Below are 15,610 nucleotides of genomic sequence, written 5' to 3' on the forward strand. Positions count from 1 at the left end.
AGGGTAAGACTTTGTCTCAAAAAAAAAAAAAAAAAAGACAACAATGAAGTTTGCTGCATCGACTGAATCTCCCTTTCATAAAAAATTTTTCTGTAGCATGCAATCCTATTTGGTAGCATTTTACCCACAGTAGAACTTCTTTCAAAATTGGACTTGATACTGTCAAACCCTGCCACTGCTTTATCAACTAAGTTTATATAATGTACTCTAAATCCTTTGTTGTCATTTCAACAATGTTAACAGTATCTTCACCAGGAGTAGATTCCATCTCAAGAAACCACTTTTTTTGCTCACCTCCAAGAAGCAACTCCTCATCCTTTCAAATTTTATCATGAGATTGCAGGAATTCAGTCACATCTTCAGGCTCCACTTCCAATTTGAGTTCTCTTACTATTTCCACCACATCTGCAGTTATTTCCTGCACTGAAGTCTTGAACCCCCAAAGTTATCCATGAAGGTTGTAATCAACTTCTTCCAAATTCCTGTTAATGTTGATATTTTGACCACCTCCCATGAATCACAAATATTATTAATGGTTATCTAGAATTAGAATCTTTTCCAGAAAGTTTTCAATTGACTTTGCCCAAATGAAGCAGAAGAATCACTATCTATGGTAGCTACAGCCTTACAAAATGTATTTCTTAAATAGTAACACTTGAAAGTGAAAATTAGTCCTTGATCCATGGGCTGCAGAAAAGATGCTGTGTTAACAGGCATGAAAACAACATTAATCTTGTACATCTCCATTAGAACTCTCAGATGACAGGGTGCACTGTCAATGAGTAATATTTTGAAAGGAATCTTTTCTTCACGAGCAGGTCTCAACAGTGGGCTTAAAATATTCAGTAAACCATGCTGTAAACAGATGTGCCATCATCCAGGCTTTGTTGTTCCATTTATAGAACACAGGCAAAGTACATTTAGCATAATTCTCAAGGACAATAGGATTTTGAGAATGGTTAATAGACACTGACTTCAATTTAAGGAGTCAGCCTGTCTTCTGATGCTTTAAAGCCAAACATTGACTTCTCTGCAGCTATGAAAGCCCTGGAGAGTATCTTCTTCCAATAGAAAGCTGTGTCATCTACATTGAAAATCTTGTGGCCGGGCGCAGTGGCTCACACCTGTAATCTCAGCACTTGGAGGGCCAAAGTGGGAGGATCACAAGGTCAAGAGATCAAGATCATCCTGGCCAACATGGTGTAGCCCTGTCTCTATTAAAAATACAAAAATTAGCTGGGCGTGGGTGGCGCTCACCTGTAGCCCCAGCTACTCGGGAGGCTAAGGCAGGAGAATCGCCTGAACCCAGGAGGTGGAGGTTGCAGTGAGCCAAGATCATGCCATTGCACTCCAGCCTGGGCAACAGAGCAAGACTCCGTCTCAAAAGAAAAAAGAAAATCTCATTTAGTGTAGCCAGCTTCATCAATTATCTTAGCTAGATCTTTTCTGGATAACATCAGCATGTGCTGCTTTACTTTGCACTTTCATGTTATGAAAATGGCTTCTTAAACCTCATAAACGAACCTCTAGCAGTTTCAAACTTTACTCTGGCAGCTTCTTCACCTCCCTCAGCATTCACAGAATTGAAAAGAGTTAGAAACTTCCTCTAAATTAGGCTCCTGCTTAAGGGAATACTGTGGCTGGTTTGATCTATCTAGACCACTCAGAGCTTCTCCATATTAGCAATAAAGCTGTTTTTGCTTCTTATCATTTGTGTGTTTACTGAAGTAGCACTTTCAATTTCATTGAAGAACTTGTCCTTTGCATTCACCACTTGGCTGTTCGGTGCAACAGGCCTAGCTTTCATCCTGCATTGGCTTTCAACATGTCTTCTTAAAATCATTTCTAGCTTTTGATTTAAAATGAGAGATGTCTTCCTTTCACTTGAACACTTAGAGGGCATTGTAGGATTAACTGGCCTAATTTCAATATTGTTGTGTCTCAGGAAACAGGGAGACGCAAGGAGAAGAAGAGAGATGGGAATAGCCAGTTGGTGGTACAGCATTTAAAACACACATTTATGGCCAGGCACGGTGGCTCAAGCCTGTAATCCCAGCACTTTGGGAGGCCGAGACGGGCGGATCACGAGGTCAGGAGATCGAGACCATCCTGGCTAACACGGTGAAACCCCGTCTCTACTAAAAAATACAAAAAACTAGCCGGGCGAGGTGGCGGGCGCCTGTAGTCCCAGCTACTCGGAGGCTGAGGCAGGAGAATGGCATAAACCCGGGAGGCGGAGCTTGCAGTGAGCTGAGAACCGGCCACTGCACTCCAGCCCGGGCGACACAGCGAGACTCCGTCTCAAAAAAAAAAAAAGAAAAAGAAAAAAACACACATTTATTAAGTTCACCATCTCATATGGGCATGGTTCATGGCAGCCCAAAATGATTACGACTGTTAACACCAAAGATCATCGATTACAGATCACCATAACAGATATAGTAATAATTTAAAAGTCTGAAATATTTCAAGAATTACCAAAATGTAGCACAGAGACACTAAGTGCACACATGCTATTGGACAAATAGCACGAAAAGATTTGCTCGACACAGGGTTACCATACAGTTGCAATGTGCAAAAACACAGTCTCTATGAATTGTGATCAAGTGAAGCACAATAAAATGATCCCTGTAATCACTAGAAGGAAGGTGAGAAAAAAAGTGAGGGTGGCTGTGAGGTCATTCACATGGAAAGATCTACGATAATGGCAGAATTTGGAGGGGTAGGAAAATTGTGAGTCATATGTCTGAGTTCTTAATGAATATGAGAGAGATCCAATAAATCACAGCAATCAAGAAATATACAGGCTGGGCTGGGCACGGTGGCTCACGCCTGTAATTCCAACACTTTGGGAGGCAGAGGCAGGTGGATCACCTGAGGTGAGGAGTTCAAGACAAGCCTGGCTAACATGGTGAAACCCCGTCTCTACTAAAAATACAAAAAGTAGCCGGGCATGGTGGCGCATGCCTGTAATCCCAGCTACTTGGGAGGCTGAGGCAGGAGAATCACTTGAACTTGGGAGGCAGAAGTTGCAGTGAGCCAAGATTGTGCCATTGCATGCCAGCCTGGGCGACACGAGCAAAACTCCATTTCAAAAAAAAGAAAGAAAGAAATACACAGGCTGATATAGGTGAACCACAAGCTTTCCACAGGAACTGAGATTTTTTTTTTAAACATGGAGGACTAATGGATTATAAATTATGCTGGGGAATAAGGACAATGCGAACTCTCTCCCCAGACTGATCATAATATAGGAGAATGAGTTTCCCATGTTTGAAGATGATTATAAGTATCATAGGGGAAGATGGCTGAAAACAGGAAGTGTGGATATTATGGAACAGAAGTTAAAAGGCACACAGTGAGGACAACCTGAGAAAACACAGATCATTAGGAAAGACTCACAAGATATCAGTGTAAGACAAGATTTTTTAAAAAGTCTTGTATTTATGATTATCCCTAATGGTAACAAGAATGATGACCACGTTTTCCGGTTTCAGGTTTCCAAATGAAACTTTCTTTATTCATAATGTGAGGCACCAGGCACTGTGGGAACCCTACTAATACTAAAGGAAACCTAGTGTGTTTACTGGAGGCAAATTACAATAAAAATCATTGATCAAAGGAAAAAAAATTAAAAAAAATTATTGATCAGATCTGTAGATTATATAAGGGGCTGCGATAGGGTGGGAAGGAAAGGAAAAAGTGAGAAACAGACCCACAGATTTTTTTAAATTCATAGGTCATTCAGACTCCGATTACCCTCCCCATCTTCCAACCCAAACCACTGTTATAAATGCTGGGGACAAGTACAGGTTAAGGCCCAAGGTGGTGGTTCTCAACCATATGTGAAAAAACCATGCACACTGTTGCCTCAGGTGTTTGAGTCACTCTCCTCCACAGATCCCTTGAGACCTTCTAGAGATCAGAGGCTGCAGAGGCCAGGACAGAATGAGGTAATGAGGGTGTGGGAGGCCTGATGCCACTAGCAATCGACAAGTTTAACCTGAAAGAGGGAGACAAAAATACATCCCTCTCAGACAAAAAGAAGTGTTAATACTGAGTGAAACATACAGGCAAGTTCAGGGATGGAGGGAAAGGAAAATGAGGAATTTCATGCCCTAAGCTTCACATTTCTCCAGCAAACAGCGGCTAGTCACCTGCTCAAAGAAAAAGGTAAATAACATATCTGAGTTCTTGAGAAAAACGGAAAAGATCTAAAATAGTCACTGTGGAGATAAGGAAAAGCAACAAAGGATAAATAGAGATACCAAACAGTAGTATCAAGGGCCCACTACGGTGTAAAAGCATGAATCTGTTATCAAGGCCATTAGCGAAGTTTTATATTTTCTTCAAAAGTGTCTGGAAACCACAGAGTACAGTCAATTTCAATACACGATAAGTGCTACAAGAGAGTAAACAAAGGATGCCATGACATCAGAGAAGGGACACTTGAGGCTTTCTGGAGGACTTAAGCTTTGAAGAAAACTTAGCCAGGCTTAAAAAGGTGTGTGAATCCTAGAACATGCAAAGCACTTTCTGCATTGGAAAATTTAACACTCCCCGTTGTTTCAGATATGTTAAGCCGTACGAGTTTAGTGTTCCTCTGTGACTATCTGAACATGAAATTAAAAATTCTTATGAAGGAGGGTTTCCTAAGTCTAGTTAGAAGCACGAGGCGCCAACATCCTAGACTTAACATGTTTTTACCAGAATAAGAAACCATGTGGGTAAATCACAATCACACCGGTTTCATGTTCATGTTAAACTCATGAAACCAGACAAATTCAACCTTTTATACAGGATTATATTTCAGGAATGGCATAACAATTCTAAACAACGACGCTGTATTCTAAATTCCTGTACTGTTACAATGATCCCTATAGTAGGCGCTGAATAACTGTTGACGGCTTGACATTTACCCAGCTGCCAGAGAGGGCTTGTCTTGACTGTGTCTGAGGATGCAGTACCCAAAGGGAAAAACCACTACATGAACAAGATCAGGAAATCACAACAGCATCCTTCTGGGTAGAACGAGGTATTCGGAGGTGAGGAATCCAAGAAACGATTTACCCAAAAATGCCACCGCAAGAGAAAAACCAGTATTAGCGACTTTCCCTTCATTGGTCAACAATAATAAAAATGCTCAGAAAGGCTGTCCCGGACGTCACCTGCGCGTGCACGGACCGCCCCGGGCCGCAGACACCTCTCCAGCGGGGAGCGGCCGGCTCGACCCGCCCCTCCCACCTCGCAGCCTGGCGAAGGTGCCACTGCGGGCCCGACCCCCAGACTCGCTTGTCCCTGGAGACCAACCTTAGCGAACAGACTCTACCGGATCCCGTCGGGTTTCTACTCCTATTCAGAAGGTCCTTTCAGCCCTAATCACAGCACCCACTCGCCTCGTTTTCCTCCTCTTTCTCAGCTTCCACCGCCGACCGGGCAGCCCCAGTTACCTGATAACGCCTCCCAAGGCCCCGTGTTTACATTCTTGCCCACTGGAAGCAGAAATTATCACGCCCAAATTCCTACCTGCCTGCCCTGGATCCCTGGTTTCCTAAGAAACGGGTTTGGCCCACCCCGGGGCGTTCGAACAGTCCACAGAAGCAGGCAAAGGAAAGACGACTGTCTTTCTCCTCCGCCAATCCCTTCTCCGGGACCACAAATCCCAGAAGTCACCGCGGCCGCCCCCACCGCATGACCTTCTGGGATTTGTAGTAATCAGGGCCACGTGGCTGGGCGCGCCCTCTAACAGCAGCGCTGAGTGACCGCAGCGCAGGAGCGCGGGAAAATGAGGCTGCGCGGGCTGAGGAGCGCACAAAGAGGAGCCGCCCTCGCGGTACCGCGCGGCGTCGCGTCCAGTCAGTGGGGAACAAGGTGAGGGGAAAACGATTTTACGGGATTCAAAGGATTAGGATATGCTCCTGCCCCAAAGGGGTTTATAGCCTAGCTGATGAGGTCGGCCAGACGCAGAGAACAGCGAGGCAAAACTCGGTTATAAAGGGCTCGAGGCGGCGGGGCGGGGAAGCTAGTCAGGGAGGCTCGAGGCTGAACTGCAGCCTTCACGTGAAAGTTACAAGTGAGTTGGACCCGGAAGGCAGAATTACGGCCTGAACGTAGCTGTGCGTCATGTCTTGGAAATAAACGAGCACATGTAACAAAGGTAATCAAGATTGTTAATTTATCCAACTCTCCTGCCCAAAACACTCGTTTTTGGAAATCATGCTTTCTCAGCCTCAGCGCCATTAACATTTCAAACTGGATAATGCTTTGTTGGGGGACGGGATGTCCTGTGCATTGTAGGGTACTTAGCAGCATCTCTGGTCTCTGTCCACGGGATGCCACCACTAGTCAGTTGTGACAGCCAATGGTTTCCCCAGTGAAATTTCCCCTGGAAGAAAAACCACCCCTCCCACCCTGTCCCGTTGAGAACCATTGATGTCGACCAACATTGTCCTGAGGGTCACCGACACCCTTTCAAAGCCAAAATTATTTTCATACTAATATGAAGACGTGATTTGCCCTTTGCACAATGCTGACGTTTGCACGTGGAAAAGCAATGGTAGGTCAAGGTGCTGGCGCCTCCGCAGGAATTACAGTAATGACACCAAACCGTACTGGGAGCTCTTCTTCACCACCACACCCTCACAGTAAGAAAAATGGGCCGGGCACGGTGGTTCACACCTGTAATCTTAGCACTTTGGGAGGTCAGGAGTTCGAGACTAGCCTGGCTAACATGGCGAAACCCTGTCTCTACCAAAAATACAAAAATTAGCCAGGCTTGGCGGGGCGCACCTGAATCCCAACTACTCAGAGGCTGGCGTGGGAGGATCCCTTGAGCCTTGGAGGTCGAGGCTGCAGTGAGCCGAGGTCACGCCACTGCACTCCAGCCTGGACGACAGAGCGAGGCCCAGTCGCAAAAAAAAAAAAAAAAAAAAAAAAAAAAAGAACGCTGTCTCCAGCATAAAAAGTTACTTTGTTACTTTATAATAAGTTAACTTTATTATAACCACCCTGACACTTAATATTCTTTGTAAAAACTTGGAAGTCCTCATAAAGTACTTCTGCTGCATATTGAAGTATGATGTATCAAAGAAGAGCTATTGTGAGATGGCATTATTAACTACTTTTTTTTCCTGGAACACAAATTTTACTAAGATGAGTGACAAACCGGTTATTCAGACTTGGGTATTTGACAAACCTTTCTTGAAAAATGAACGAAGGGAATCCGTAACTTCAAAAACAAGGAAAGGGAAAGGGGAAGAAGAAAGGAAAAAAGAGAGAGAAGGAGGGAGGGAAGAAAGAGAAAAAAAATTGAGTTTGTTGCCAATGACAAAATTCAAGACTTTAGGCAAAAAAATATGATTTTGGAAAAACGGTATTCACCATAATGATCTTGGCAGCTTCCCAGTATCTCCAGAATTTTGTGATATCAGTCATTATTAGTTGTGACTTTTATTTACATTGTTTGCTTAAATACGTCAATATTTGTGCAGGCTGCATAAGTGAACCAGTAATATTTGAAAACGATCAATGCATGACTGCAGTAGCCAGGCTCCAAGATGGCATTCAGTCCTGGCATTCACATTCTTATGCACTGCCTTCCTATGTTATACCACGGTTGGTCTGTGTTACTTACAAAAGGCAGAAGTGACGGTTTACTTCTGATACTAATTATGAAAAACACTAAGGTGGTGGCAATGTTTCTTAATCTGCCTAGAGGTTTACATGGTCATGTTTCCTGTATACCTGAAACACTGAAAATTCATTAAGCCAAATACTTATTTGTGCACTTTTCTGTATATATGTCTATGAAAGTCTTAAATAAGAAAACATGTACCTCTCTAACAAGACATCCAGAGGAGGATTTATCTTATGGTCACATTCATAGTGGTCATTAGTTCATAGTAACCATTAGAGGGAATAGAGTTTGCAGAGCGAGTAAGTGGTGCTTGAAGCTGTGCGCCCTACCTAGCGGTCTTTGCTAAATTTCTCAAGTAACCTAACCCTGATCTCCACTACTATGTTTCAGGGTAGCTCCCACTAAGTTTTTATACTTCACTCACCACTTCTCTACTAACTCTGGCTGGTCTATGATCTTGATTCACCTAACATATTTAATATATGTCTTATGCTGTCTTTTTAAGACATGATCACTTTCCAAAATCCTTTAGTCATAATTTATTGGCATTTACAGTAAATTGAAGTTTATTTACATTAAGAGTTCAAAATTCTGATTTTCAAACAAGAATTTCTTGGACAGTTCTTGTACAGCCAAGGTAAATACCTATAGCAATTTATACATTCCCTAAAAAAACCTTATATACATTCATAACACTCTTTAGCAGTTTTCTTTTGTTGTTTTAAAGATAACAGAGTGTCAACAATCTAGCACAAGCCCCTGCCTAACAATGCCATGTGGATACAATATTTAATACTAATTGAATTCTAACAGTAGTAGGACTATAACCAAATCAAGTGTTAGCAACTGGTAAATGGTAGTTGCTTTGGCTTTTATTGTATCTATCATAATGTTTTGTTCAAGTGGTTGGTTTTTAGATGAAATCAAGACTCATGTAGTTGAGACAAAAATCACAATGTTTGAGCACTTAAATGTGGTCAGGCACTATATTTTATATTTCTAGGTACATTTTGTTGTTGTTGTTGTTTTGGTGGGGTTTTTTTGAGACAGAGTCTCACTCTGTCGCCAAGTTTGGTAGTGCAGTGGCACGATCTCAGCTCATTGCAACCTCTACCTCCCAGGTTCAAGTGATTCTCGTGCCTCAGCCTCCCAAGTAGGTGGGACTACAGACGCCCGCCACCACACTGGCTAATTTTTGTGTTTTTAGTAGAGACAGGGTTTCACCATGTTGACCGGGCTGGTCTTGAACTCCTGACCTCAGGTGATCCACCCACCTCGGCCTCCCAGAGGGCTAGGATTACAAGTGTGAGCCACCACACCTGGCTGATACATTGTTAAAAAGAAAGGTGCACAGATACTTAGCCTTTTTTTTTCCCACTGAGTCTTCCCAGAGGTTAAAAAACATAAGTACATTGTAACAGATTATAAATGAAGTTTTTCTTTATTATATCATATTTCTAAATCAAGGAAGTTGAAATTGTATACTTAAATATACTCTGGTCAAATATACATGAACCACAAATACTAACTTCTACCTACCAACAATTTACAGTTACGTTGTATGTGGAATTTCATTCTTGTCAGAACTCACAGTGGAAATAAAATTTCTATTATGAGTGGGAAGATGAGGGAAGGAATTAAGGGAAAAAAGATTTGGACAGCACACACTTTTCTTTCATTCCAAAGGTGCCAGTCAGAACATAGATGCATGGAGTTCCCACATATAGCCACAGGCTACCAAGCAGTAATTCAATGTGAATGGTGTCACTACAACATCAAAAAGAGCAGTGTTGGGCAGAGGATTTTGTATAAAATCATCTAAAACTCTGAAAACTACAAAAGCATCTCAAGAAAAGTTAAGTAAAAGCAATGGAGTTTATTTCACTGAAATTATTTTAAATTAGATATGATATATTAAGCTCCCATATGCCCCAACCTGGTAGAAAAGTTCCTCTCAGTGAGAAATCAATTATTTTAATGGCAAAATTTTTACACATCAGTAAAATCTGTTATATTTAAAACTATGTATACAGTACATTTCTGGCAAAAAAAAAAAAACCTTATACATCTTTCGGTTGTCAAGACAAAGTAAAAATATGGTTGCATAAAGTCACAAAAAATATAAATTGCTGAAAAGATAATAAAAAAATTAAAAATCATTTGCATTGCCTCCCTTACCTCCCTCTTCAATATTAGTAACAATTTGCAAACAACAAAAAAATTGTGAAAATTCTGTGCAACCCTGACACACTTAACCAAAGGTGGTCATTTCAAATATCCTAGCTTAAAAAAGAATTTACTGCAATTGTCTGTGCATTTATCATACTATTTATAGAAGTGCAATATTTAAATATTTTCAAAATAAAACGCAGTAACTAAAATGAATCACAATAACTTATAAAAGAAGCAAAGTTTACAAAATTAACAATTTTTAGAAGGTCCTATTTAATTCGTTCCTCCTTTTCTTCCCTCCTCCCCACAACAGCTTATATAGCGCCATTACTTAATTCTATATACAAATTTGTAACTTTAAAAATACAGTCTTCTGTTAACATCAGGAACATTATGCTGCATTTAGAGACCCTAAGTAAAATTAGAATCCCCTACAGAGAGGGCCACATAACAAGTTATAAATACAGTTTTGAACTCATATTTAAATGGAACTTCTATTACTCTGTACAGCTTTCAAATTAGAAGTTGAATAGAACAAGCCCCGGACAAACAGCAGCAAGATTTTTCTTTTGAATTCAGTGCATAATTCTAGAAGTGCTTAAGTCAAATCTACTAGAGTCACCATTTATGCAAGCTATCATGACATTTTAGTTCATTATCATCTGGTTACATAAGTGCTCTCTGTATTTGCCAAAAATAATCCTAAAATATGATTCTTAAAATAAAAAAAAATAGCTCTGTTGCAATGGGAAAATGATTAATACAAAAAAATCAATTTCTTAAAGTTAACATAAGGCAAATATAAATGATACAATGTTATCATACACATGATACCAATTTTATCTGAGGTGACTAAATCTTCATTTACATTTATTGTGTGATGCCATTATTAAGAATGAGAAAAAGAAAATATCAATGTAAATCAGAAATCTTAGGAAAATCCAGTATCTTTATAAAGTACTTCAAGCCCATAGCAAATGTGACCACTTATTAATAGAATTGATTTGTTCCACATTTTATCAAAATAATAATAATGTTATATCCAACTAAAGAGTTATCACCAAGTGTCATATGTAAACTTTAATTGGATCCTGGTTTGAAATAATCAGCTATAAAGAAATTTGGAGGTAACTTCAGAAATTTAAATATGGCTTGATTAGATGATATTGGGGAATTATTAATTTTACAATGATATTATGGATTTTTAGGAGAATGTCATTATCTGTAGGAGATACCTGAAGTATTTTCACGGTGATAACATCGTGTCAGTAACATCCAAGGGGTTCAGGGAAAAAAAGCACATATACATATACATACACACATATATGCATGTATATGCATAACTAGCTGTATCTATACACAGGTATAGAGAAAACAAATGACAAAACATTAACAACTGCTGAATCTAAGTGGTAGATATACATGTGCTTACTGAACAGTTTTTCGATTTTCTGTTTTAAAATGTTCATAATAAAATTTGGGGGGAAGTCATATCAGAGCACTTAAAGTTTGTAAGAGATAGTTTTTCTATGCACTGAATCAACTTAAAAGATACATAATCAAATAACTAGCAATGTTTGCATATACTCAATAATGACTGACATGATGAGCCAGAGGAATTTGTGAAATTGGCAAAAATAATATGAATTATTTACAGTATATGCAACTCAGCTCTTGTAACAAAAAGAACATTTTGTGTACAGAATATAGTGGGAATATTTTAAGATTAAAATTAGTGCTAGAGTATCTGAATATATAAATTCTGTGTTTTTGGACTTGTAAAGCTAAAATAAAATTTAAATTAGGTCTGATATCTGATATGACTTACCATACACTACAGAATTTTTAAAGGGGGATATGGAGGCCAGGCACCATGGCTCACGCCTGTAATCCCACCTCTTTGGGAGGCCAAGGTGGTGGATCACGCGGTCAGGAGTTCGAGACCAGCCTGGCCAACACAGTGAAACCCCGTCTCTACTAAAAATACAAAAAATTAGCCGGGTGTGGTGGCATGCGCCTGTAGTTCCAGCTACTCAGGAAGCTGAGGCGGGAGAATCACTTGAACCCAGGGGGCGGAGACTCCAGCCTGGGTGACAGAGTGAGACTCTGTCTCAAAAAAACAAAGAGGGAGGGATATGGAAGAAGTTATCCAGACTGTTAGTACTGCTGGAAGATACTAGCTATTTAAGAAGTTAAGGAGCCCAGAAAACAAAATCACCTATAAAGGTCTTGAGAATTCTAGGCAAATATTTATTGAATAAATTTATGAAGCAAATATATAACATGTAATAATATATGAAGGCCTTTATGTAAATTAATATTTTCAAAGTCCTGTGTACACTAAATATAAAATAGCCAAAAATCAGGTGAGCCTGAGAGACCTATAATTCACTGTGTATATTATGCTATGTATGTACTGCACAACGAGCAACAAAATGATCTTAATTCATTTCTGCATATTAGCTTTTAACTATAAATCATGTTCCAATCCCTGTGCAAATTGCATTCCAAAACGCCAGCCCTCAGTTATAATTATGTATAACTTGATTACAAATGGAAGCATTTGGCTATGACTTATTATGCATGCTTATTGCTACAAAAGAAATAAGCAAAGTTTTCTGTTTATTGTGCAAGAATTTTAATTAGATTTGCACACATCTCAAAAAATTCTATTGTGTGACTTCCAGGTCTTGGAGTTAGGTCAACAGGAGAAGAGTCAAGTGAGGTCACAGATGAGGTAAGAGAAACTTCTGAGGATTTTCCTTGAGCCTCAGCATCTGAATCACTCCTTTGGCAAGATCGATAGTTGCTAACTGATCCCGATCTCTGTGGAGTAGCAGTCCCTGATTTGGCTTCTGTAATTTCATCTGGGCAAAAAGAATTTCAATTTATTATAGTCTATGACCTTCTCCCCAAAATTTTTGTAACAGTATTGAATTTGCTTCTTTAAGTGGGGCTGCTGGCCAGCTATCAAGAGCACGTTTATTCTAAATACCTTCTAAAATAGAGTCAATGAGCCTGTATTAAACTATTCACCTTTTTTACATACAATATGTATTCTCAAGATGGCTAATCAAAGTTGGGTACACTATAGCTACTGATCAGCTGCAATCCAAGGTTAAGAGCCCAGTAAACCAACAATCTAGGGATTAATAAATATTATTCTATAGCAATAAAATGTAATCGCTCTATACTAAAATCATAGAATCAATGCACTTCAAATTTGGAAGGTATACTCGAAACCATCTCATCCAACCCCTCACTTTATTGATAAGAAAACCAGAGAAGTGACTTGCCCAAGGTAACAAATGAACAAAAAGGTTAAGTCTAGAACCCAACTCTCCCAGTGCTCAGCTCAGTGCTTTTTACTTTCCACTTTCCCTTCATATTTCATTTAGTATTTCATAGAAGAGCAACAATTCCAATGAATAAAATCAAAGAAAACTAAGGTTGGAAACACAATACAAAACAAAATGGGCATTCAACTGGTATACCCCAGTACAGGTAAAACTAAGGTTGCAAATTTGATCCAAATGCAAGAAAAATAAAACACATTCCGTATTTCAGATTTCAGACTGCATTAGTATATGTTAGCAGATACATACTATATGGACCTCAAGATAACCAGACAAACTGGTTTGGCCAACATATCATGCCTCAAACCTGTGTCTTTCTGCTACTATGTGTGTACTATCTTTTAGTATATAAAGAAGAAAAAAATTCATAGGTGAACCTCATCTAATAATTCTATGCAACCTTCCATAAGCAAACGTGATACTATATATATATATTTTTTAATATTTTGTAAAGACAGAGTGTCACTATGTTGCTAAGGCTGGTCTCAAATTCCTGGGCTCAAGCGATCCTCCCACTTCAGCCTCCCAAAGTGCTGGGCTGTTTACAGGCACGAGCCACCACACCTATGCTCAACACTGTAGCTTAATGCAACTGAATTGGCCAATGAAGAATTGCCGTAACTTCATTCTTAACTGAAAATTTATTTAATAATAAATAAAAGCTTACAAAAGAGTCAATATTTATTTCTAAATAAAACATTTATCTTACCAAAATGAACTACACCAAGAAAACAAATGCAGCAGAAAACTATCACCTTAGGATCAGACTACACCTGGCTTTAAGGATTTTACAAGATGATAATCTTAAAAGGACAATATGCTATAAGATTACAATAATAATAAGATTCATAAATGTTAACATTGCAAGGGCACAAGAAGTCACATTTTCTATTCCTTTGCAGTTGAATTACTAGGAACAAGTCAAGAAGCCTCAAAAGAATCAAAGAGTAAAATACCAAGTTAGTAACAATGTCTAATCTATGTTGTTTTGTGTGACGTACATACCATCAATACTACGGAAATCCAGTAGATAAGTTCTACTATCCACTTGGTATAACTGTAGACTCATTTTGGAGTAAGTGCTTGTCACAGGATTCTTCCTTCGTACACGCAAATAATATGGGTTTACAACCTAGCACATGGTATAACAAAAACCAAGTCAAAAGTAATTCTTCTATAAAACATTTTATGGACTGTGGGTTTGCCAAATATGCTAATAATCAAAATGTTATCTCTTTCTTACCTTCCATTCATAATCCAATTGTTTAATTGCTCTACATACTTCTGCCATAATATCATTTGGTCGACTTTGACTTCTAATTCCTAAATGCCATTTTGCTTTCCTTACACCTTGGTGTTTGGATTTCTGTGGATTTAATTCATCAAGGGTATGGCGTGCCCTTGGTGTTTCAGCAACCAAGAATGGTACTCTTTCAGGATGGGGCCGAGACAGGTGATGATCATCAAGAAAAGAATCAGGTGGGCTTGTCGCCAAATAGAAATCTTTGGCTTCATTCATTATTCTCCTGTTATCTATTATGAGATGGTATGCAACTGCCAAAGGATCCTGGTGATTTCTGTTATAAAGACAGCTGAGAACTTCCTCTTCTGAACACTCAAACTTTTCACATACTTCTTTTAAGGCTTCATCGTCAATCATGGTTGAACTATATGATGGATCCTCAGGAAAGAGATACTTCGGAAGGTCCTGTTTAAACCATTCATGTTCCCTGAGAGAAAAAGGCAGGATCAGGAGAAGGATTTTGAATAGAGCTGAGACTGAAAGTAAGTTTGGGGAATTTAGAATATGACCTAATTTATATTTATACTCATACTATATTATTGTCACTTTTTGCACTGAAATTTTCCTCTTCTAGCTCGCACTTCATTGTGGATGTTGAGGGAAATGCTCCAATCTCCCTCCAGTTTTAAGAGAGAGAATGCACTGATGTAGCAATGGGGGGAAAATGTCATGGGACAAATGACAATGACAAAGAACAGCTTATTTCCAGCTTAGAAAGAGAACATATTAGGTAGCTTCATTATAATACTCTTTTGATATGTTAAGTGAAAATAATATAACAACAAAAATAATAGACAACTATTGAGTACTTACTATATGTTAAGTTTTATGCTAAACACTTCATATACATTATCTCCCCCCATCATCGAAACAATTATATGAAGATAATATCTCTTTGTTTTAAATGAAGGAACTGAGGTTAAAAAAAAAAAAATCTACGAACATGCTCAAGGTCACAAAGATAGTAAGTGACAGAACCAGGATTACAACGCAGTTCTATGTGACTGGAAAGGCCATACCCTGAATGATTTCCTATTCTAATTCCCTAACTTCATATATTTAAGAATATGTTTGACATGAACTATGTCAAACACTTTGCTAAAACTAAAATCCAGAGAGGAAAAAAAAAAAAAAAAAAAAAAA

The 15,610-nt window shown here is 39.0% G+C and overlaps 2 protein-coding genes across 4 annotated transcripts in view; both read right to left on the reverse strand.

Annotated features, from left to right (window-relative positions):
• The window catches only part of TTC33 (tetratricopeptide repeat domain 33), a 49,450-nt gene extending 43,749 nt beyond the window's left edge, over positions 1 to 5,701 (reverse strand). Inside the window, exon 1 of one of the 2 annotated variants that reach the window (XM_017896010.1) lies at positions 5,527 to 5,701. The gene's annotated coding sequence lies outside the window, so the exon portion shown is untranslated. The other variant, XM_017896011.1, reaches the window with a different exon arrangement.
• Positions 5,702 to 9,061: 3,360 nt separating this feature from the next.
• PRKAA1 (protein kinase AMP-activated catalytic subunit alpha 1) overlaps positions 9,062 to 15,610 on the reverse strand; it is a 41,349-nt gene continuing 34,800 nt past the window's right edge. For both annotated transcript variants that reach the window (XM_017896012.1, XM_017896013.1), the window contains exons 7-9: positions 14,408 to 14,894; positions 14,170 to 14,296; positions 9,062 to 12,675 (exon numbers count right to left, since the gene is read on the reverse strand). In XM_017896012.1, the coding sequence (XP_017751501.1) occupies positions 12,431 to 12,675; positions 14,170 to 14,296; positions 14,408 to 14,894 (859 nt within the window). In that variant the 3' untranslated portion in view covers positions 9,062 to 12,430. The remainder of the gene's footprint in view (positions 12,676 to 14,169; positions 14,297 to 14,407; positions 14,895 to 15,610) is intronic.

The sequence above is a fragment of the Rhinopithecus bieti genome, unplaced genomic scaffold, assembly GCF_001698545.2.
Source record: "Rhinopithecus bieti isolate Rb0 unplaced genomic scaffold, ASM169854v2 scaffold_26977, whole genome shotgun sequence".
NCBI lineage: Eukaryota > Metazoa > Chordata > Mammalia > Primates > Cercopithecidae > Rhinopithecus > Rhinopithecus bieti.